Below are 23162 nucleotides of genomic sequence, written 5' to 3'. Positions count from 1 at the left end.
GTGGGCTCCAGAGTTTTCCACCCAGCTCTCCATTACAGCTGCACCGACCAGCTCAGTGATTCTCGGCTCCGGCTGCGCAATAGAATCACCTGAGGGACCTTGAATATCAGATCCCTCACGTCTCCCACACCATTTTAAATCCAGATCTCTAAGCGTGGGCCTCAAAGGGGCAACCAGGGCTCAGAACCCCTGCTCTGACCGGTTGTGGAGGACAAGAAAGCCCCCCAAACTGTTCCAGGCCTGACACCCCGGTATGTCAAAGGAGCCATGGGCAGGACTCAGGAGAAATGGCATGTACTGTTTTACCTGAAAGACCAGCCATGCATGTTCATCTCTAAAACTTCCGGAAACCCAGAAAAGTACAGAGAAAACCCCACAGGGGCGCTGGAAGCCTTTCCCAAGGCAGCGGTGAGAGGGGTCCTGATAAGAGCCCCCACTGGCTAACAGCTCCCTGCTTTTACCCTGCGGTGGGGAGCAGAGTAGATAACCCCACTTCACATTGGAGCACTGGGTCACATTGCCCACCAAGAATGGAACTGTGCCATCCCCGCTCTCCCAGGTGAGCAACAGCCAGCTGGCCCCGTGCAGGTGCTGAGATGATCCTGCTCAGGCTGTGTCTGGATAGGGTGTGTGTGCACGACTGGGCGGGGCCACACGGGTATGTGAGGCATGGACACCTGCCCCTTTGCAGGGACCTAGAGCTGTTCTTGGGGCCGACCTCAGACTCCACAGGGCCTATCAAAGTGGAGGCCCCACGGGCATAGCGACTAGCCCCGCCCTCTCGGGCTCGAAATTCCCACGGCGCCCTCGGGGAAGTAGCTCTTGGGCCGTGTGCGCCCCGGTGACAGTCTCACTGCTCCTCTGCGTCCTGCAGCCAGATGTGGGTGACCCACCCGCCCCGCCCCAAGGTTCTCCTCAAAGGCGCTTTTCCAGGCAGTGGGACCCAGGACCCGGGTCAGGCAGCCCCACTCCCAGCCCCACACCCTGTCCGTGCTCCGGAGGAGCGTACCCCCCTGCAGGACTCCATCTCTGTGAGGGTAGACATTCTGCACCTGTCTGGGAGGGACTCAAGTGAGGCCTGGGAATTGGAGCTGAGGGAGCCTGGGGGCGGGGCCTGGAGGGCGGGGCCGGGTTTACAGCGCCTGCCCCGCCCACTCTGGGCCACACAACTGCCTTTGTCAATATTGACCCGGAGCTGGCTGGGCCTTGGAAGATAAGGCAGGAAGGAACAAAGTAACGGCTAAGAGCCCTGGAACCTGTCTGGACGAGGGTGGGGCTGGGCCGCAGGGGTGAGGCCCCGGGGCGGAAAGAGGTCAGTAGGAAAAGGGGGTCATGGTCAGGGCGGTGCTGGCCGAAGTAAGCCAGGTTCAGCGCCCTTCCGACTCCAGGCCCAGATCCATGGGAGGGTGACCTAGTGGTGGTGGAGCCCCCTTCTTTCTCTAGGAGAGGAATGAGGGAGGCGCAGGGCACCCCCTTGTCCTTGCAGTGCCCTACCTGTGAGCACTACCCTGGGTCTCAGTTTCCCCTGTGCCATGGTCCCATAATCCCATGAACTGGAGAGTGTCCACACCAGATGCAACGCGCAGTGTTGCTTATCTTGACCCCAGGGTCCACTGCCATCTCTCCAGGGCCTGGGATCACAGGTTACGTTACAGGATGGGGCTGTTCTAGAGTAGGACACCCAAGGTCTTTGCCCACCCAAGGTCTTCAGGGTCCCAGAGACACAGAGAATTCTGACGGGAGGGGTGTTGGAGAGGACCCTGTGCCCCTCACTAAGCTGCTAAGGCTGGATTGTGCCAGGCAGGGTGTCCTGCGCACAGCGGGTGGAAGGATGTGACCTCCCCTGCCTTCTCAGAGGAGGAAATGTCAACTCAGAAAAAATCCAAGAGAAACATCTCCAAAGTCATTCAGCCAGTGGGTGCTTCCGCTGGGGTTGGCCCCTGACTCTGGTGAGAACTCAACTCCAGGGCCCGGCTTCAGGACAGACCCCAGCAAAGGGTCCAAACACACCCCCACCGGATCAGGCACAGGCCACCAGAGCATGTCAACAAATGTTGATTAAGCAATTGCTGTGTACCAGACACCATTCTAGACTCAGAGATGCAGCAAGGAGCAAGGCCTTGCCCACAAGGGGCTCGTGTTGTCGCTGGGGACACAGACACTACGCAAGGATCCTAACCAATAAGGTTATCAGCTTCTGAAAGCACTAAGAAGATAAGGAAGCGGGAGCATGGCTGGGAACCAGGAATGCTTCAGCTAAGGCGGTCAGGAGAGGCTCCTCCGGGGAGGTGACATTTTGGTTGAGGCCAGAAGGTGGGAAAGGTGCCTTGTGAAGATCTAGGGGAGACGTTTCCAGGCAGAGGAAACAGCAAGTGCAAAGGTCCAGAGACTAGACTGAGGGTGGGGTCTGAAGGAACAAAAAGTATCTTGCAGCTAGAACATAGTGAGCGATGGGGAGATGCCGTCAGGCGGCAGGCAATTTGGGGTTTTATTTTTAAGGAAGCCGCTGGAAGGTGAATAGCATGATCTGATTTATGGTTAAAAACCCCCTCTGGCTACTGTGGGAGAATGAGCAGAGGCCAGAGAGACCGAGAGACACAGAGGGAGGCTTGTGCTGCCGACTGGTGAGCGAGGCTGGCTCCCGGAGCAGGGCAGGAGTTGCGAAAGGGCTGGCCAGGCTTAGGATCCGGATGAACCAGTGACCAGGGTGAATCAGACTGGCCAACGGCTGCCCCGTGGGTGGGAGGGAAGGAGAGGAACCCAGGATGGCTCCCAGCTTTGGGGCCTGAGCAACCAGCTGGACATTTGTGCCATTCCCTGAGGCTCAGAGTAGGTGTATCTAACAGAGGCCTGATGCGGATGTCAAGTGTGAAGTCAGATGTGACCAGTTAGATGGCATTCAGGAGTCGGTGTCTGAAAAAACACTAGCATTTCCATGGTATTTACAGCCTGGGCACTGGAACTAGGAAAGAAAATAGAAAAGAGACAGGAGCGAAGGCCTCTGTGTCCTCCGACATTTAAAGGCCCCCAAGGCAATGATGGAGGGGCTGGCGAGGCAGGCAGAAAACGGGCTGTGGGCTGTGTCAAGAGGAAGGGGTGGTAGCAGGGTCCCTGGCTGGTGAGTGGGAGGGTAAGATAAAGACAGAACCAGCAGCCAGCTTTGGCAAGAGGGGGCACTGGTGACTAGGAAAGAGCCCTTTCTAGGGACTGTGGGAATGAAGACCAGCTCGCATGGACAGAGACGGACCCTGAGATGAGGAAGTGGGGAGAAGTGAGGACGTGAATTTCGCTGGGCACAGGGAAACAGGCGTGCACAGGCGGAGCCAGACACACACAGGAACAGAGGGCTGGGCAGGCATTCTCTTACACGTGGGGCCAGACACACACACAGGGACTGACCTATGCCCTTCACACACTAACTCCGTCTGTTAAACACAGGCACACGCTGGCAGTAGGTCCTCCTGGGCTCACATGGACTCAGATTTCCTGGAGTTTCCTCTACCCTGTGACAGGGAGCTATGGGGGTGAGGATTGGACAGGGGGAAAAGGGCCTGGGGCCAATGGGCAGGTTTTAGCAGAGTATCCTAGAAGGGGCAGCCACCCTGACTGGGCTATGGCTGGGACTGAGGCCGTAGGTAAGGGATGGCCATGCCCCTGGTGTTTCTGGAAGGCTCTATTTCTAGCACCTCCCCCACCCTAAAATCAGAAAGGAAAGGAGGGGCAGCCGGAGGTGCGGGAGAGGTGTCTTCTGTGTAAGGGCAGCCTGGCCTCTCCCACGATGGGTATCAGGGCTCCCTGGGGAGGGCTGTGCTGGGCATTGAGCCCACACTGGAGGTGGGAGGACAGCAGAGGTGCTAGAGAGAGCCCTAGCCACCTTCCCCCACCTCCTGAAGTGACCTGGGTCTCACAGAAGGGGAGTCACAGTATATTCCACGCCCTTCTCTTAGCCCAGCCCAGGCCCTCATCCCCTGCTCTCTTGGCACCAGTACCCAGGAGGCTCTCAGGGAGCTGGATCAATATTTGTTGACTGACTATGTGACTGACTGTTTGAATGCCCAGCCCGCCAAGCAGTGAGGTGTGTCCTGCAGGGCGGGAGCAGAGATTGAGTTACAGGGGAGGAGGGGTGGTGGGCAGAGCCTGGCCCCACGCCAGGCCCAGCACTGCCCACAGGCAGGGTGAAGGCGCCAGCAGTTCCAGCAGGTAGGCCTGGCGGGGAGGGGGCGTGGGGCACAGCCGGGAGGGAAGGGGCAGGGGGCTCTAGATAACCGGGTGGGGAGGGCTGTTCCAAGTTAGGGGTGTACAGTGTGGGGGGGCACAGGGCTCCGGGTTATGGAGGAGCCGGCAGAATTGGGGAGACAGCAAGCAGCCCAACCAGGGCGAGCACTGGTGGCAAGGGAGGCCGTGGCCCACGGGAAGCCAAGTGGCAGTTTCTGTGCGGGTGGGGGTCGCTGCCACCCACGGAGTGGGTGCACCTGGAGAGCAAAGCCCAGCCCTGCTCCCCTCCACTGCAGCCGGCAGGGCCCCTCCCCGCTTCCTGGAAGTCGGGCAGAGTCAACTCAGTTAAATACCTGGGGGAGAGGAAGGGGTGCCAGAGGAGGGAGGCGGCACCTGGGTAGAGAGGAGGGGCGCCGGGAAGGGAGGGGGCCCTGGGGGAAAGAAGGGACAGTCTGAAAAAGGAAGGGAGTCCCTGGGTGGGAGGAGAGCCCAGAAGCGAGGAGAGGTCAGGGCAGAGCAGGTGCACTGGGCAGGAAAGGGGTGTGGGCGGGGGGCACTGGGGGAAAGATGGGGGCTCTGGGGAGGGGGGTGCATGTGAGGAAGGAAGGGAGGGCCCAGCGGGGACACAGGGCCACGCAGGAGAGGAGGGGCACCAAGGGAGAGAAGCGCAAGTCGGAAGAGGAACTGGGTATCTGGGAGAGAAAAGGGGCCCAGAGTGGAGGGACCCAGCCCCCAGGGAGAACAAGGGGGTTCCACTAGGAGGCGGGGACGCAGGGCAGTGGTCCCCTCTCAGGGTTGGTGATGGAAGGGACTTCCCCATGGAAAGGAGGGGGCACCTGCTGGCAGGAGGGCTTGGTGATTTAGGGGGGCTCTCTGGGGAGGGAAGAGAAAGGGACTGCCTGGGGAGAAGAGGGGGTGCTAGGGGAAGAGAGGCCCCCCACCCTTTGAGCACCCCTTCCCCCATCCCCCCAGAACCCAGTGGGAAGGGGATGAACACAGGTTCCATGGGGATGAGGGCCTCAGACCCTGGGAGCCTGAGCGTTTGGCTCTCCAGACTAGGATTGGATATTGACTAGGGCATCCTCCCAGTCCCTCGGACATGATGCTGTCCCCACCCAGTGAACCCAGCCCAGTCCCAACTTTCCTGTCCCACGTGGTGACCTCTGGGTTGAGGCCAGCCAGTCTTCCTGTCACTCTGTCACTGTTTCACACTGTTGCATGATCTACAGCTCAGAGCTGGTACCTCTGTTCACTGTCTGCTTGTGCCCTGGTCGCTGTCACTGGTCACTGCTTCTTTCTGCCTGTCACCAATGAATGTCGCTGTGCCTGTTACTTGGTATCATCGTATGTTTTCTGTTGATTGACACCACCATTACATTGTCACTATGTCTGCAGGTCAATCACGTCACTATCACACCAACAGGCCATCGACTGCAATAGCAGGTCTGGGTGCAGCTCGAGCTCACGGTGACTCCCTTCTCTCCACTTTCACTCAGTCCAGTCACAGGCCACAGGTGTCATTCATTCAACAACTATTGGCCGAGTGCCCTCTGGGAGTTGGCAGTAAACAAGGAAAGCCCCTGGCCTGGGGAACCCTCTGCTCTGATGAGGGAGACCATGCCAACATCATATGTGATCGCCAAAGAGTGTTCTGAGGGGGCCAGGCTTTGATAAACGCAGCTGTAACCTGCCTCCTCTAGGAGGACTGCCCCCTCTGCCCGCCCTGCTCTGGGCAGCTCCCTACCCCCGCCCCAGACACACACACACACACACACACACACACACACACACACACACACACACACAGACACACACACTTCCTTGGCCACCTTGTCCCTCTTTGAGAGGGTTGGGTGTTTCCCACAGTGGATGGTGAGCTCACCAGGGCCTGAGCCCTGCCCTCGGGGGCCCTTGACAAAGGTGTAAGGAATGCAAGCCACTTTGTTTCCCTGTCAGGCTCTGCTTCTGCGTCTGTAACTCGTATCCCGTCTTCCACCTTGGTCATGCAGGGTCAGCAGAGCCAAGGGTTTTCCTCCTGCCGATAAGACATGCTGGACTGGAGTGGGGAGGGGAGAAGGGTTGACACCAGGGCTACCAGGGATGAGAAATTCGGAAAGCAGTGACTTCTGGGTCTGTCGAGCAAAGCAGCAGCAAGAAGAAACAGTTGCAGCTGGCAGGATTTAGGTTACACCTAGAAAGAACTTCCTTGTATAAAGGAATGAGGAAACCTCCCACAGGTTTCTGAAGGAGTGGTGCTGGGAAGCCTGGGGTAATTGAGAGTCACGTGGGGACATGCAACAAAAATTGAGCCTCCGCAGATACCTCGCATTCCTCACCCCTCTCTCTCCTGTGAGCATTCAGAACCGCAGAGCACGAGCTCAAGCTAAGTCGCCGTTTGCAGAGCCTGTATGTAATAAGAGTTCAGCAGTGTTTCAAGGATTTAAGGGCACTTATGATTTATGCAGCCTGCTCCCGTTAGCGACGCCTGTCACTTGCTGCAGAGCCTGTCACAGTGTTCGGTGACAGCCCTCCCATGCAGTCCTCAGTTTGCAGAACCTTTGTCTTGTCTACAGAGCCTGTTTCTGTCCTAAGCCTGTGTCTATTTTCAGTCTTCCCCGCCCCCCGCAGAACCTGGGTCTTTTTAAACAGCCTGTCCGTGATAGGCTTTGATTGCAGACGCTGCCCTGCCTGCACAGCCTAACCCTGTCCACAGAGCTTGTCTCTGTCCTTGTCTGGGACACTGCTTTCTGCCTAAAGACACTGTTCCCATTTGCGAAGCTTGCCCTGTCCCTATCAGCAGAGCCTGTTTCCTCCACAGTAACTGTCTGTCTCTAGATGATGTTCCTGTTTGCCGTCTTTTCCTATTTCAGAGCCTGCTTCTGTCTGTAGAACCTGAGCCCTATTTGTCCAGTCTGTGACATTTTTCAGGGCCTTTGCCCGAATTTCCCTGGATAGAAACTGTGTCAGTTGCAGGCCCTGTTCCTATAAAGAGCATATCACTGTCAAAGTCGCTGTGTCTATCTGGGAGCACCTGTGACTTTCTGCAGGGCATGTCCCTGTGTGCAGAGCCCGTGCCTCCCTGCACACTCTAGTCCTAATTCCATGGGTGCCTGTTAGCAGAGCCCGTCCCTGTGGACCGAGCTTTATTTCCAGAGTTCATCCTTTTCTGGAAAGCCTGCCCCTGTTTGCAGAAACCCGGCTCCCTACAGAACCCAGCCCTGTTTCAAGATCTTGCCCGTGTCTGGGGCATCTGTGCTTGATCACAGAGCCGATTTCCCTGCAGCTCCTTTCTGCAAATGCTGCCATCTCTGAAGAGCCATCGTTGTTAACAGAGGCTGTCTGTTTGCAGAGCCTGTGTGGGCTTAACAAAACCTCTCCCTATCTGCAGAGTTTGTCTATAGAGGCTCTTTCTGCAGCGCCTGTGGTTTTTTTTTTTTTTTTCAGAGCCTGGGTTTCTCTGCCGAGCTCATGGCTGTTTGCCCGGCCCACCCCCATCACCCCGTAGGCAAGCTTTGAGTCAGCTTCCCGAGCCTCTTTCTGTCCCTGGCCTCTTTCAAGAGCCTGCCTCTGTCTGGGAAGCACATCTAAGATCGAAGATGCTGTGCCTATTTGCAGACCTTGCCTATCCATGTAGATGTGGACCTTGCCCGTATCCACAGAGCCTGTCCCTATGCAGAGTCCCTGTCTTAAGGGTTTGTCCCCATTCATATTTCTTTGCAAAGTCCTTCCCGGTCTGCAAAGCTCTTCCATACCTGCAGAAGCTATGACTGTAGAGTTTGTTTGTTTGTTTTGTTTGTTTTTCCCAGTGTTCATAAGCTTTGCTTGTTTGCCTAGCCTGTCTGAGTTTCCCTGGGTAGAGTCTGTGTCTCTGCGCAGGCCATCCTTACACACACAGATGACCCCTAACCGCAGAACTCATTTTCATCAGGAGGACCTTGCCTGTTGCCTCCCTTTCTTCTGTTTGAGGGAGCTGTCCCTGTTTTCAGAGCCAGTGCTTGCATGCAGGGCCTTTTTCTATCCACATAGCCTATCATCCTCTGCAAGTGTCCTGTCCCTTTGCATAGCCTGTTCCTAACAGTCTGGGAAACCTAGGTCTATTTGCAGCTCTGTCCTTTGGTGCGGAGCCTGTCTGTGTCTACAGGATTCAGTCTCAAGAGCCTGTCTCTGTTTGCAGAGTCTGTCCCTACCTACAGAGTCTGTTATTCTAGCAGAGCCTCTGCCTGTGTGCATAACCTAACACTGTCTACAGTGACTGTCCTGACTGTAGATCCTGTGTCTCTCTGCATAGCCTGTTTCTAACTCCCTGTTTGCAGAGGTTGTCTCTATGTTCAAAGCCTATCCCCGTCCACAGAGCTCAGCCCCGATTCAAGAGCACAGCCAAGTTTCTGTCTGCAAAGTCTCTGTATGCCCACGTCTGCAGGACCTATCCTGGTTTGCTGGCATCTGTGTGTTTAGAGAGCCTTCCTAATGAAAACAGGTGCTATGATGAGGTTGCTTGCTTGACCGGAAGAGGTTTTTTTTGTTTTGTTTTTTTCTTCACATACAGAGTTTTCTTAAATTCTCACCACAATTGCAAGGGACAATTGATGGGCCTCTGTTGCATTTTTCTACCTGAGGACACTCCTGCTCCTCTTCCATATTTGGCATCACCCTCATTCCTCGTGTGCCACTCACTGAGTTTTTAAAGGAGCTTGTCCCCCGGCCACAGCCTGTGGCCCAGAAGCGACTACCATGCCAATTAGTGACCACTGGGATTCGTGCAGTGGGCTGAAATCTAGCTTCTAAGAATTTGTCCCTGGGATCTGGTAAATGGATGCTGGGCAGGGTAAGGCCTCCTTTCCCCCAGGATCACTGGCGGGGATTGTGTAAGCCGCGAGCTGTCTTTGCCATGCTCACTGCCCCCTCCCCCGTGTAGAACCGGAAGAGACCGGTCTGTAGTGGGTGAACCGGGTGAGTTCTTGCCTGAAGCCCAAAGTACAGGCGGCCAAGGTCTGAGAACTCCGGCTCTTGTTTCCTCCCTCGCCCCTTCCCGGCCTAGGATGGACGTCATCAAGGGCCTCCCAGCCATTGACAGCCACAGGGACCTCCACATATGGATCATTGAGGTGAGGGGCACAACCAGATGGCAGAGTTGGTGCCACAGAGAGTGTGTGGTCTCTGGAACAAGGTTTCTCCCGCCCCTCAACTCAGCTCCCTTTTTCCTACCCCAGAGGGTCATGGGTGTGTGCATGGGTCAGGGGTGGGGGGTTGGAGGGTGTCTCCCGAGTTGTCACTAGGCACCTTCCTCTCCCAGAACCTAAAGATGGTGCCTGTCCCCGAGAGGGCTTATGGGAACTTCTTCGAGGAACATTGCTACATCCTCCTCCACGTGAGCATTGGGGAGTCTGACTGAGAGGGTGGCACGGCCCAGCCGGGGAGTCTGATGGTGCAGGGTAAGCGCCACGGCAGGTGGGAGCCCAAGCATCCTATCTCACAGGGGGCCGCTGCCTTTGAGGCCTCTTGGTCCTTCCCTCTCCATTCTACTAATAGATTTCCTGCCCACTCTCCCCAAGGCCCTTGGCACATCCTCAACCTTGATCTTGGTCTCCACTCATGTCTTGGTCCTCAGCACCCACGTCCAATCCTCAGCCCCTCCACATACACACACACTTGGGCCCTAGGTTCCCCAGAGCCTGAAAACCACGCAGGGGCCGTCCAGCGACCTGCACTACTGGGTTGGAAAGAAGGCGGCCGCAGAGGCGCAGGGCGCGGCCGGCACCTTAGTGCAGCACCTACAGGAGGCGCTGGGTGGCGCCACAGTGCAACACCGAGACGTACAAGGTTATGAGTCCGACTGTTTCCGCAGCTACTTCCACCCCGGAGTCATGTGAGTGAGGGGGCTGGGGGCGTGAGGGGAGGGGACAGGTCCGTGGGGTGGCTGGGCGGCCTGGATGACTATGTCCCTCATCCCTAGCATGTGGGGTGCTTTGGGATGGCCAACAGCCTTATGGAGATGCAAATCCCATACCATACAACTCACCCATTTAAAGTATACAATGAAGTGATTTTTAGTATATTCACATATTTGGGCAACCCTCACAATTTTAGAATGTTTTCATCACCCCAAAAAGAAACCCCATACCCTTTACCAACACCCCCTTATTTCCCTCAACATTCCTGCCCCCAGTCTGTATAGATTTGCCTATTCTGGACATTCCATATAAATGGAATTATATAACATGTAATACGCGTTATGTGGCTATACCACATTTTTATGTATTCATCAGGTAATGGACACTTAGGTTGTTTCCACTTTTTAGATGTTATAGATAATGCTGTTAACATTTGTGTATTAGTCTTTCAGGTTTTTTCAAGTTTTATCGCGATGTAATTGACATACACCACTATAAGTTTAAGGTGTACAGCATATACTGTGACTTACATATATATACTGTGAAATGATTACCGCTATAAGTTTAGTTAACGTCCATCGTTGTGTACAGGTTTTTGTGTGGACATTTGTTTCTCACTTCCCTTGGAAATATACCCAGGAATGGACACCAGTGTTGTTTTAAATTTGCATTTATGTTATGCCTAGTAGAAATATGTCTTTTGCTGTGAATTGTTTCAAATATGTGTTAAATTAATAGTTGCAATGTATTAGGTTGAACCACAGGAAATTGCCAACATTCGATTGTTTCTGTTTCATACAGTTGAACCTAATATGTGCATATGGTATATTCAGGAACACATACACACATACACACATGCACATGCGGCAAACACGCCACCCCATATGTGCCCACCCATAGATGAGCACACCTGCACTCATACGTGAATATTCACGCCCACCCACACACATATGCTGTTGCCCAAATTCCACACTCTCACATTGACACTCATGATGCACTCATGCCCCTACTTGTACACAGGTGCATTGTTACGTGAACATGCAGGTGCGTGTGTATTTGCATGTAGTCACATCTGCACACATGTGTAAACAGGCACTGTGCCCCCCGCAGGTATACACAATACATATACATGCATGTGTCCACACAGCCACACATGGATAAACAAATGTTCACTCCTGCCCGCATGTGTGTAGCCACATGTGTATTAAGCAGACACATGCATATCCCCACATGTGTGCATACATGTGCTCACATATGTGCTCACTCTCACACATGGCAGTGCATGGTCTTACGTGGGACCCCATTTCCTCTTCAGCTACAGGAAGGGAGGCCTCGCCTCTGCCCTCAAGCATGTGGAGACCAACATTTACAACATCCAGCGACTGCTGCGTATCAAAGGGAGGAAGCACGTGTCAGCCACTGAGGTGAGGGCTGCCAGGGATGTCACTCGACCTCCAGACTCAGCTCAGACTGCACATACTGAAGTATAGAGAAGCGTGGGGGGTGGCGGGGAGTGGGGGAGACCACAGGCTGTCAACGTTCCCAGATGGCTTATCTTGAGTGAGGAGAGAGAAGGCAGAGCCAGGCTCAGACCCCCTCCATGGCTCCTTTGACTCTCTCTTTCCTCATCTGTCTCATAGGCATGCTAAGAACTTGGAGGGAGGGGGGGTGAGGCAGACAAGATGGTGGGCCTGGACGGTCCCTATGAGCTGCACAAGAAGTAGTATGATTTGGGGAGGGGGTGCACAGCCCTATGCTGTCATACACATTGTCATGGTCACCTATACACTGTCTCCCACTGTTAATTCTTGGTGCCACTCTAGCCCGTAGAATGCCCTTGTGCAAATTAGAACATGGATAACACACTGTTCCCCACACAGGTACACATACACTATCACCCATGAGCTCACACACTTGTTCACATTTGATGTGCCCCCACAAATGTACAGGTGTACTTGTATATACACACATCTACACACATGGATAAACACATACGTGGGCCCCCGTTGTATACTCGTGTATGTGTACACCATGTGAAATGCGGCATTCCCTGGTCACAACCCTGGAGATGCACACAGCCACACCCACAGTGTCCCTCAGGATCTCATATGGTTACACAGATACGAAGTTGGACAATGAAGTTCGCAAATTCATCCTAGAGAAAGTGCTACATACCTCATTGCTGAATATCACTATGGTCACCTTCGAAGTACCCCCCCTTAGGAAGCTATGCACCAATGCCAGTGCCTAGTCCAGCCTCGAAAGCAGTTTTGGAATTCTTTTTCTGGAATGGCCTCAGAGCTGTCCTCATGTTACCCTTGATGTCCTGAGTTTTATCAAAATGTCTTCCTCTCAATATTTCCTTATCTTCAGGTAAAGAAAGAAGCCATTGGGGGCCAGATCAGGTGAATAGGGAGGGTGTTCCAATACAGTTATCTGTTTACTGGCTAAAAACTCCCTCACAGACAGCGCCGTGTGAACTGGTGCATTGTCGTGATGCAAGAGCCATGAATTGTTGGCAAAAAGTTTAAGTTTTCTAACCTTTTCAGCCTTTTCAGCACTTCCAAGTAGTAAGTTTGGTAAACTGTTTGTCCAGTTGGTACAAATTCATCATGAATAATCCCTCGGATGTCAAAAAAAGTTTTGCAACATCGTTGCAACACGTCCGCGAACTTAATCGTCAGACCTTCATACATGCTTGCACACATACATTCAGTTGCACACAGCTTCATGCAAACAAATGATGCACCTGAGCTGTGCTCATGTAGGTGGGCACAGGCTGTAGTACCTCTCCGCCTGGGTGCTGGTGGTATGACACCCCGCCTCCTTCCCCGCCCCTCCTGGCTCTGGCAGGTGGAGCTCTCCTGGAACAGCTTTAATAAGGATGACATCTTCCTGCTGGACCTGGGCAAGGTGATGATCCAGTGGAACGGGCCCAAGAGCAGCACTTCCGAGAAGGCACGGGTCAGTGTCTGCCCTGGGAACTAGCAAGTCCAGGGCTAGGGGAGGGGGCGGTCCTCCAGGTGCCCATCCTCTGGCCACCCCAGGAGAAGGCCTGGCTCTCTGCTGCAACCTGAAAAGCAACTGCTAAGTGCAAGCTGAGTCCAGACCCTGCATTGGTGGTGCCCCGGGTGCCAGGATAAGGGGGCACTCTCCTGCAGCCTCTGGGAGTTGAGCAGTGACAGGAACGACCTGGGATGGACCGTCTGACAGGTGAGAAGGGCATGCTGGGAAAGCCCTAACGGCGAGGTCCACTCCTGCAGGGCCTGGCCCTGACCTGCAGCCTCCAGGACAGGGAGCGCGGTGGCCGTGCACAGATTGCTATAGTGGATGATGAGGGCCAAGCCGCTGACCTCATGGAGATCATGGAAGCTGTGCTGGGTTGCAGAGTGGGCAACCTGTACGCCACCATGCCCAACAAGAGTATTAACCAGCTGCAGAAGGCCAATGTCCGCCTGTACCAGTGAGCAGACCTTGGGAGCGGGCAGCGTGGGTGGAATAGCCTAGGCCTGTGTGTCCATCGTTACTGTAGTAACACGGGGTCTCTAGAAAGGCCTCCAGAAAAGGCCCGTGGGTTTCTGGGGCAGGCCACGTGGGACCTTGGGCCCAGCCTATACTCTTGCATGGCCGCCTTTCGGAGAAACCCCTTGTACAGACAGGGTGACTAAGGCCCCGAGAGGGCCAGGCAGCTGCCTAAGGCTCCACAGCAGGGCTGCAGTGAAGTCAAGATTTCACCCCAGGGCCCCAGCTCCCGTGCCTTCTGCCTCTGGGGGAAGGGGGACTGAAAGGGGCTAGAGTGGAGGGGCTGAGCTGCCCACACCTGGATGCCTGTCTCCCAGTGTCTACGAGAAGGGTGAGGACCTGGTGATCCAGGAGTTGGCAACCCGTCCGCTGACCCAAGACCTCCTGCGTGAGGAGGTGAGGCAGGCCTGGCCCCAGCTACCCCACAACTCCACCCATCTGGGCCACCTACTGACCAGCCTCCCTCTTGCTCCCAGGACTGTTACATCCTAGACCAGGGGGGTTTCAGGATCTATGTGTGGCAGGGACGCATGTCTAGCCTCCAGGAGAAAAAGGCTGCCTTTAGCCGTGCTCTGGTAAGGCTGTGGGGCCCTGTCTCAGAGGGACGTAGCACTGCTCTGGGGCTTGAGGTGGGGGGGCAGCCCTGCCCTGGGGTCTGAGGGAGGAAACCACCCTACCCTGAAGTCTAAGCTGGGAGCCATCCAGGTTCTGGGGCCTGAAGGGGCAGTGAGTCCTGCCTTGGGAGCCCTGTCTGATGGAAGAGGACATGACCTTGCCCTGGGGTCTAAGTTTGGAGACAGACTGCCTTGTCTGAGGGAGGAGACGGCTCTGCCCAGGAGCCTGAGAGGAAACACAGGACCCCTCTCTAGGGTCCTGGGGGATGTGGCCTGCCCTGGGAGCCCTGACAGGGGGAAGAAGCACCCAAGAAACCATGTGTAAAAGGAGGATATGGCCCCGCCGTGAGGCCCGAGGAGCCTACCGCACTGGGCACGTCCTTCCTCTCCAGGAAGGGAGACAGGGCCCTGCCATTAGTCTGACGGGTTGTCATGGCTGGCCCTTTCCTAGGCTCACACCAAGGGGCCCCTACCTGTCCTCAGGGACCTCAGAGCAGTCGGTAGTGACGGAGCCAGCCCCATAAAGTGGGTCATGAGCTCAGTTAATTACTGCTGCTCAGTGCTTGGCTGGCCCAGCAGCCTGAACAGCAGGTCCCCGTGGTTGGAGCAGAGAAGTGGGCCCTCAGTCCACGCGCCTGATAGAGCCCCCACCCCAGGGCTTCATCCAGGCCAAGGGCTACCCGACCTACACCAACGTGGAGGTGGTGAACGACGGCGCCGAGTCGGCCGCATTCAAGCAGCTCTTCCGGACGTGGTCTATCAAGCAGCGCAGAAACAGGAACGTTGGTGGGATCAGTGGGACCGGTGAGCGGGAGGGGCGGAGCCTGAGGGACGGGGCAGCACCCAGAGCCCTGGCAGGATGGGTGAGGGCGCGGGGTTGGAGGGGGCTTCTAGGATGATGGGCTGGGTGGGGAGAGCCTGCTGGGATGGGATAGGGGCAGAAGGCACCAGTGACACCCTCTGCCCCACCCGCAGGCAAACTGAGTGTGGTAAAGCTGGATGTGGGCAACCTGCACAGCCAGCCTGAACTGGCAGCCCAGCTGAGAATGGTGGATGACTGCTCTGGAAAGGTGGAGGTGAGCGGCACTGGCTTGGCTGGGGGAAAGTGGGCACACCGGGGTAGGCTTTGTTTTCAGGTGAATGGTATGGCTGCTAAAGTGACCCAGGTACACGCAGGTACACATCTACACACAATCAGACACCTAGGAGCACGTGTACATACACACACACACACACACACACACACACACACACACACACCCGACAGCCAACTCATACACATCACACCAAATCAATCACACACAGCCACGGCCACCCACGTGACACTCATGGGACACAGCACAGTAACACTCGGACACTTAATTGCACCCCTTTGTCACATGTATGATGCAGCCATACAGATGATAATATAGACACATATATTTCATCAGAGCCAAGGACACAACTGCAAGCACGGAACTGCACAGATTCCACATCTCACGTGGTTGGTCACACACACAACCCTCAACCCCCAGGGGCACACCAACACAGATACACAGTCACATATGATCAATCACAGCCCCACGCACCCCCAGCATACAGCCACACACTGTCAGCCACCTGTCTGGTCTTAGACTGGTGTTCTGGGAGATGCGGGGCTTGGGGGTCACTTCCAGGCTCTTATGGGGCAGGGTTGCATCTTGACCTGTTGGCTGACATCTGAGCAGCGTCTTTAATTCTTTTGGGCCTGAGGGGTTTTTTGGTTGTTTTTTTTTGTTGTTGTTGTTTTCCTACAAAATGGGGGCAAAAACTATGGTTCCCTCTGGCCCCAGGGCTTGTGCAGGGATGCTGAGACATTCTGGGAACAAGACTTCTGGGCCTGTGTGAGGGGTTCTAGTTCTCAAGGTAGGTCGCAGTCAGAGGAAACATTGTTTCTCCAAGGGCTCCTGCTACCATTGCCATAATACCGATGAACAGAGGCAGTGAGTGGGGAGAAACCAAGATGACCAAGCTAGGAGGAGAGAGGGCAAGGCGAGGCGGAAGGAGGGGACCAGGGGCGAGGAAGACAGGGAGAGGAGGGAGGCGAGAGCTGTGGGTGGGGAGAGATGGGGCACACAGGGAAAGGGGCAGACAGGCAGATGGAGAGGAAGACAGAAAAGCAGAGGAGGGCAAGGGAGGGAGAGAGGGAGGGCTCTGTGACCTAGGTCACAGCACAAAGGCAGGGAGGGGATCCCTCCCAGCAGGTGCATCACAGGCAGGTATGGGGAGGGCCTGAGCCAGGAGATCTGGCTGCCAGGTAAGTGCTCCTGGGTGGCGTGTGTTTGGAGTCAGCCTCTTCTGCAAAAGGCTGGATTTTGGACGCTCTGGAGACCTTCTCCAGAGATAAGTTCTGGGCTCTGTGTGGGCACAGGATGCCCAGGGGTTGTTTCCCGCCATGGCAAGGCGGGCACTGTTAGCCCCGCTTTACAGCTGGGAAAACCTGAAGCTCAGAAAGATCTCACTGCCAACACCGGCTGAACTGGGGCCTGACCAGGTCTGCCTGGCTCCAGAGCCCATGCTCGCCATCCACAGGAACAAGAAATCACGCTGTGAAATGTGAGGAAGTACATTCACTTAAGTCTTTGAACAGGCTTTGTTTTTTTAAGTGACCCTTGAAAAAAGGGAATGTTTCCAAGAACCCCAAAGGCCTTGTTTCTGCCCAGCTTCTGTCGCCCTGGGCTGAGCAGTGAGAGGCTCTGCCAGGACCCATCTGGCCCTAATCTGAGCTGTGGCTGGTGGGGTCAGGCTGGGAATGGTGTGTGGCAGGGGTCACATCTGCCTTGACAGCCTCTGGAGTCCTAGGCACCACGTGCCAACTCAGGGTCCTGGTGGAGAGCAGGCCAGCACCAGTGTGCTGGTTCCCAGGGGCCCATGGGGAAAAGGGTCACCTGCAGATCCTGGCACAAGACCAGCACAAAGCATGGGATCAGTGCAGAATTGGGGCAAGGCCCTTGCCTGCACAGATGAGGCTGAGGAGAGCTTTCCGGTTGAGCACAAGGTGAGTTCAGGCAGAGGAGCCACCTGTGCCCACTGGTCCCCTGTTCTTCAGGTGTGGTGCATCCAGGACTTAACCAGGCAGCCCGTGCACCCCAAGCTTCATGGACAGTTGTACGCAGGCAACTGCTACCTTGTCCTCTACACATACCAGAAGATGGGCCAAGTCCAGTACATCCTGTACCTCTGGCAGGTGCGTAGGTGTGAGGGGGTGGCGAGCAACTTCCAGCCCCAGAGCCGGAATCTAAGAGCTGCTCCGGTTCTCACCACCCCTGCCTGCAGGGCCACCAGGCCACCGCACACAAGATAAAGGCCCTGAACAGCAATGCCGAGGAGCTGGACCTCATGTACCACGGAGCCCTGGTGCAAGAGCATGTGACCATGGGCAGCGAGCCCCCCCACTTCCTTGCCATCTTCCAGGGCCAGCTGGTGGTCTTCCAGGTAGGACCCACCTTGCTGCCATGGCCGCAGCCTCACTGGCTCCTCCACGTGCCCGTGGCCCTCACACACACATGCCAGCACCTTCTCTTCATGCCAGGGCCACAGCTTACCACCCCCACCCCCACCCCGGTTTTCTGGTTCTTGTCTGAGGCCCAGGAGCTCCAAAGGTGACCCCTGCCTAAGTTTTTTGCCCCAGTCCTCAGAGCCAGCCACAGAGCAGGAGCACAGGTGAGGACGTTTAACTGAAAGGGAACCAGGATCTTGCCTGGGGTCACACATGGGCGAAACTGGTCCCCGCTTTCTGCCGTCAGGCCTGGGGGAACTATGCCCTGACCCCTCAGAGATGAGGTGAGGGGTCCATTTAGAAAGACCTGGTTCCCTATCCTAGACTGATGGGATCCTTGCTCTCTACACCCAGAGGGTCCAGAAAACAGTGATGGCTTCAAGCAAGGGTCCCCTGGGTGCTGAGGCAGTTTGTCCCCCACTGGGCCGGGGAGGCGGGGCTCCAGGAGTCCTTGCCTCAGCCTGAGGCCCAGCCCTCTTGCAGCGAAGCACTGAGCACAATGGGAAGGGACAGCCGGCACCTGCCACAAGGCTCTTCCATGTGCAAGGCACCGACAGCTACAACACCAGGACCATGGAGGTGCCAGCCCGGGCCTCAGCCCTCAACTCCAGTGACATCTTCTTGCTGGTCACAGCCGGCATCTGCTACCTCTGGTTTGGGAAGGTACCCCCAGCACTGACCACTTGATTCACGCCTGGGGCAGTGGTGCCAGGTGGGGATGGGGCCACTCCACGGCAGATGCGGACTTCAAGTCCAACCTCAGATAGGCCGGGAGCGGGGTGGGGAGAGAGGCCATGGTCTCCCCTCTGGAAGCTGGGGGAAGTTACACAGTGGCAGGTGTACCTGGGAGCCCACAGGTCAGAGCTAGGCCGGCCTGGCTGCCTCCCCTCCTTCCTGCCTTGAGCAAGCAGCAGGCCCCTTCCCACGTCTCTTGGAAAAAGGAGGCAGCCTAGTCCAGTTTGCCAGAATCTTCTCTGATCTTCAGCATAAACCACAAGTGATCCCCAAGCCTGGGAGTCCCCATCCCATGCTCTGGACCCAGAGTGGGTCCCAGTCCCTGTGACACTGAGCAGCTGGAGAGACGGCGGGAGGCAGCGGGAAGAAGGGAGATGGCTTGCTCATGTGTCCCCCACCAGCCAAGGCCTCCTGCGACTCAGGGCCCTATGCGTGGGGGCTGGGAGGCTGGAGGTGAAGACCCCTCTCCACGCAGGGCCTAACCCAGCTCTTTGCCTGCCAGGGCTGCAGCGGTGACCAGCGTGAGATGGCACGGATGGTAACCACTGTCATCTCCGAGAAGAACAAGGAAATCGTGCTGGAGGGTCAGGAACCTCCCCAATTCTGGGAGGCCCTGGGAGGCCGGGCTCCCTACCCCAGCAACAGGAGGTGACCGGGTTGGGAGGAGGGTGCTCTTCTTACACAGAAGAGGAAGCAGGCCCACAGAGGGTGGGTGGCTAATTAAGGGTCACACAGAGAGCTGGAGAGGCCAGACTAGAACTGAGGATTCTCAGAGGCTCCCAGGCGCAGGCTGGCCTCCAACCCTCACTCACCAGCCCCGGGTAACAGAGCCGGAGGATGCAGGGCGAGCAGGGCAGTGGCGCCCTCTGCTGGCTGAAGGTGCTCCCTGCATTCTCCAACCCCGCAGTCAGAGATTGAGATTGTGTGTGTAGTGTAATGTAATACGACATGTGGGTAAAGAGCGTGTATGGAGTGTGCAAAAACAGTATTTGTGTGTGGTATGTAAATGGGCAAGGTGTATATCAGAGGGTAGGGCAGAGTGAGGGCTCAAACGGAGGAGGGAGCTGAGTCCTGGGCTGCTCTGGATTGTCTGAGGGGCCTAGTTTAAGCACTGAACTCCTCCAAATCTCCTGAGTTCCGAAGTACCGCTGATCCCCTCTCAGCCTCGCTTCCCTCCTCCCACCTTCGGCCTGAGGCCACGCCCAGCCGGGGGTGGGACCAGCAGCGCCAGCACAGGCCTGCCCGACTAAGCCAGGCGCCCCTTTCTGGGGCCTACTCCTGGGGAAATTCGTGGGGCATCTTGTGCCACAGCTGGCTGGGGCTCGACGGATCCCCTATTCGACTTTCCCCACTGACAGATGGGGACACTGAGCCCCAGAGAGAAGCAGGGCATTCCTGGAGTGAATGAAGGGGTTAGTGGGACTCAGAGCTCAGAGGAGGGCCGATCCCTCCTACATTTGGAGCTGTTATTTCCCAGCTCCTGGAATGGGGCGCGGGGGCTGGGAGGGGGGCTGTGCTGAGGGCTAGCTTGGCCCAGGCTGGTGAGAGGCACAGGGCTCTCTGCGCCCCTCACGGCCTTGTGCCCACACTGGCCAGCCTCCCGGAGGATGTCTCCAACTTCCAGCCACGGCTGTTTGAGTGCTCCAGCCCGATGGGCCACCTGGTCCTTACCGAAGTGGTGTTCTTTAGCCAAGGGGACCTGGACAAGTATGACATCATGTTACTTGACACCTGGCACGAGGTGAGGTCACTTCTGCTTGACGGGGGTGTTTCGGTGTCTGTGTAATTGGCTGTCAGTGTGTGTGACTTTGTTTCTTGACATATGACTGCATGTAAGGCTGCGGGTGAGTCTGTGTGATTGTGTGTGACACTGACCCTGTGACTGTGCGACTGTGTGACCAAGGTTGTGAGACCGCGGACGACTCTGTATCATAGTGAGCCTTCGGGAGGCTATGACTGAGTCTGGAATGCATGTGTCATTGTGATGGGTTTTGTAGTTATATATAACTCCCTGTGCCTTAAAATGGTGTGTGGTTCCAGGTGACTGAGTGCATGTGGCTGACGTGTGTCGAGTGAATGACTGTAAACTGAATGACTGACCGTGTGCGCATGTGAAGCCTGTGAGACTGCATTTCCCTCTGGCTATGTGGCTGTGTGTAATGGCTGTAACTGGCCGGACCAGCCATAAGCAGCAGGATTGTGTGTGTGAGACTCTATGACTGGCTGTGGGTGTGAGTGACTGACTTTCTGTGTGGCTCGATCATTATGTTTCTGTGTGGCTGTATTTTCAGGCTGTTTTTCAGAGTGGGTGTGTGCGACTGTGTAATCAACTGTGATTGTGTATGTGCAACTATGTGTGGCTATGAGTGGCAGTATGTGGCTATGATTTGTTATCTGGCTGTATAGTGGATGATTGTGTCTGTGTAGCTAGGATCATGTGTGTGTGTCTGTGACACTGTGTGAATGTGATGAGGCTTGTAGACTCCCATCTCACTCAGAGCAAAACCAAAGCCCTTACTACAGCCCTGCACGGCCTGGCAACCCCGACTCTCTAGCCCTATCTGCTCCCTCTCTGCCCCTAGCTTGCTCGTCAGCCACAGTGGCCTCCATGCTGCTTCCCAAAGATGCCAGGCACGCTCAGGGCCTTTGTACTGGTTGTTTCTTCTGGTTACACACTTTCTCCCCAGGCGTACACATGACTTGCTCCCTCAGATCTTGACTCAAATGTCGTCTTCTCAGTAAGGCTCTCCCTGACTCAAATTTAAAATGACATTATTCCCACCACCCCTACCACACTTATCTTCTTTCCCTGCCTTATTTTTCTCCATCTGATACACTACAGGTGATACTTATTTTTCTGTTGCCAATACAATGGAAGCTCTACAAAGGCAAGGGTTTCTGTCTCTTTTTCTTTTTAGCTATTGAATCCCTAGTGCCTAGAACAGTGCCTGGCCCACAACAGCTAGTCAATAAATGCTTCTAGATTGAATGCATACATGTATGCCTGTGACCTTCTGGCGTGTTTATTGGTGTGTGGGTCTGGCGGCCAGCCTGCTGGGTGTGTCTGGTTGGCTGGTGTGTGCTTTGGCTCCGAGACCATCCGATGGACGGGGGTGGGAAGGAAGTGGACAGCTCTGGGAAGCCCCTGCACCTGCCCAAGGCCAGGCCCCCTCTGTGGTCCAGATCTTCCTGTGGCTTGGAGAAGCTGCAAGTGAGCAGAAGAAGGCCGTGGCCTGGGGCCAGGAGTACCTGAAGACCCATCCAGCAGGGAGGAGCCAGGCCACACCCATTGTGCTGGTCAAGCAGGCCCGTGAGCCGCCCACCTTCACTGGATGGTTCTACACCTGGGACCCCTACAAGTGGACTGTGAGTGAGGCCTGAACCCCTTGGTCCCACCCTAATTCGGGGCAGAGAGGCCTGCCCTGACCAGACTGAGAAGAGGCATTGCCCTGCCTGGGGACCTCCAGTGTGGGTTGGGGAGACCTGGTCTTGACTCCTGGGTCCCATGGGTGTCCTTCCATCTCACCCGTGCCCTGATTCTTGCCCCCAGAACAACCAGTCTTATGAAGAGGTGGTGGAGGGCAGCCTGAGAGCAATATCTGCCATCTCTGAGATAACAGCAGTTGAGTATTGGGGCCTCCCAGGGATCTGGACTCAGTCAGCGTGTTCCAAATGGGCAGAATGGGCAGGGAAGGGGCCAGTCCCTAGTAGGAGGCAAGGGTTGCAGCCAGGTGGCAAGAGGGCCAGTGGACTCAGTATGGCCTCCTGTGGGAGCTTATCCCCCATCTTCCCCAGCCTAAATCCCCTCTCTGGACAGGAAGTCCACAACTTCCGGCTGTCCAGATGGCCAAACAATGGCAGGACAGGCCCCTTGGCCCTGCAGGCCCTCAAGGGCTCCCAGGACAGCTCAGAAAGTGAGCTGGAGCTGGGCCCCAATGTGAGTGGCAGCAGTACCAGTATCAGCGCCAGCAGCTACCACAGCAGCCCCAGATCCATGATCAACGGGGGCCTGCCTCGCGAACAATTGATGCACCAGGCCGCCGAGGACCTGCCAGAGGGAGTGGATCCGGCCCACAAGGAGGTCGGTGCCCGAGACCCTGTACCACTCACTGGCCCAGCACTAATGCACCTAAAACCGAGTTGGAGGTGCCCAAGGCATGACCCACTCATGGTGGGCAATGGGTAGGCTTCCTGGGGAGATGTGTGTGTTCCAGATGAGGCGATGGATAGAGAGAGGTGGGAGAGGAGAGCCTGGAGCCCTGGGATGACCCCTCTGAGTGGGACAGAATTCTGGGTTCAGTTGACACCCGTTCCCTGTATCCACCTCTCCCACCCCACAGTTTTATCTCTCAGACGCCGACTTCGAAGATATCTTCGGGAAGTCCAAGGAGGAATTCTACAGCATGGCCAAGTGGAAGCAGCAGCAGGAAAAAAAGCAGCTCGGCCTCTTCTGAACTCAGGCCCTGCTCCCGCCAGTACCGCCATATGGCCAAGGCCCTATGGGTAACTCTCCCACACATAACTGAGCCGCAGGGGAGACTCCTGGGTCACCCCCACACACAAACACCCCCATCAATAAAAGCTTGTGGCCCTCATAAGGTGTGGTGTGTGGGCTTTGAAGTCTGGATCACTTAGTAGGTCCACCTCTGGAGGAAGGGGCCTCTGGGG

At 55.9% G+C, this 23162-nt stretch overlaps 1 protein-coding gene across 6 annotated transcripts; it reads left to right on the top strand.

The window, feature by feature from the left end:
* The first annotated feature begins 535 nt into the window (after positions 1–535).
* Positions 536–23080, top strand: VILL (villin like). Of its 6 annotated transcripts, XM_019647142.1 has the most exons (20): positions 536–559; positions 9254–9320; positions 9509–9583; positions 9876–10081; positions 11422–11530; positions 12960–13070; positions 13370–13569; positions 13946–14024; positions 14105–14203; positions 14899–15046; positions 15218–15318; positions 17310–17447; positions 17537–17695; positions 18243–18422; positions 18997–19142; positions 20091–20235; positions 21678–21860; positions 22045–22116; positions 22312–22575; positions 22835–23080. In XM_019647142.1, the coding sequence occupies exons 2-20, from the start codon at positions 9255–9257 to the stop codon at positions 22946–22948; spliced, it is 2595 nt and encodes an 864-aa protein (XP_019502687.1). In that variant the 5' UTR covers positions 536–559; position 9254; the 3' UTR covers positions 22949–23080. The 6 variants fall into 6 exon arrangements, with proteins under 6 accessions (XP_019502687.1, XP_019502684.1, XP_019502683.1 ...); XM_019647139.1 differs by lacking the exon at positions 536–559 and adding an exon at positions 2120–2186 and having other exon boundaries at positions 22045–22575; XM_019647138.1 differs by lacking the exon at positions 536–559 and adding an exon at positions 3478–3524 and having other exon boundaries at positions 22045–22575.
* Positions 23081–23162: the final 82 nt, after the last annotated feature.

The sequence above is a fragment of the Hipposideros armiger genome, unplaced genomic scaffold (genome assembly GCF_001890085.2).
Source record: "Hipposideros armiger isolate ML-2016 unplaced genomic scaffold, ASM189008v1 scaffold_109, whole genome shotgun sequence".
Taxonomy (NCBI): Eukaryota; Metazoa; Chordata; class Mammalia; order Chiroptera; family Hipposideridae; genus Hipposideros; species Hipposideros armiger.
The sequence above is the reverse complement of the archived record's forward strand: the minus strand, read 5'-3'. Positions and strand labels throughout refer to the sequence as shown.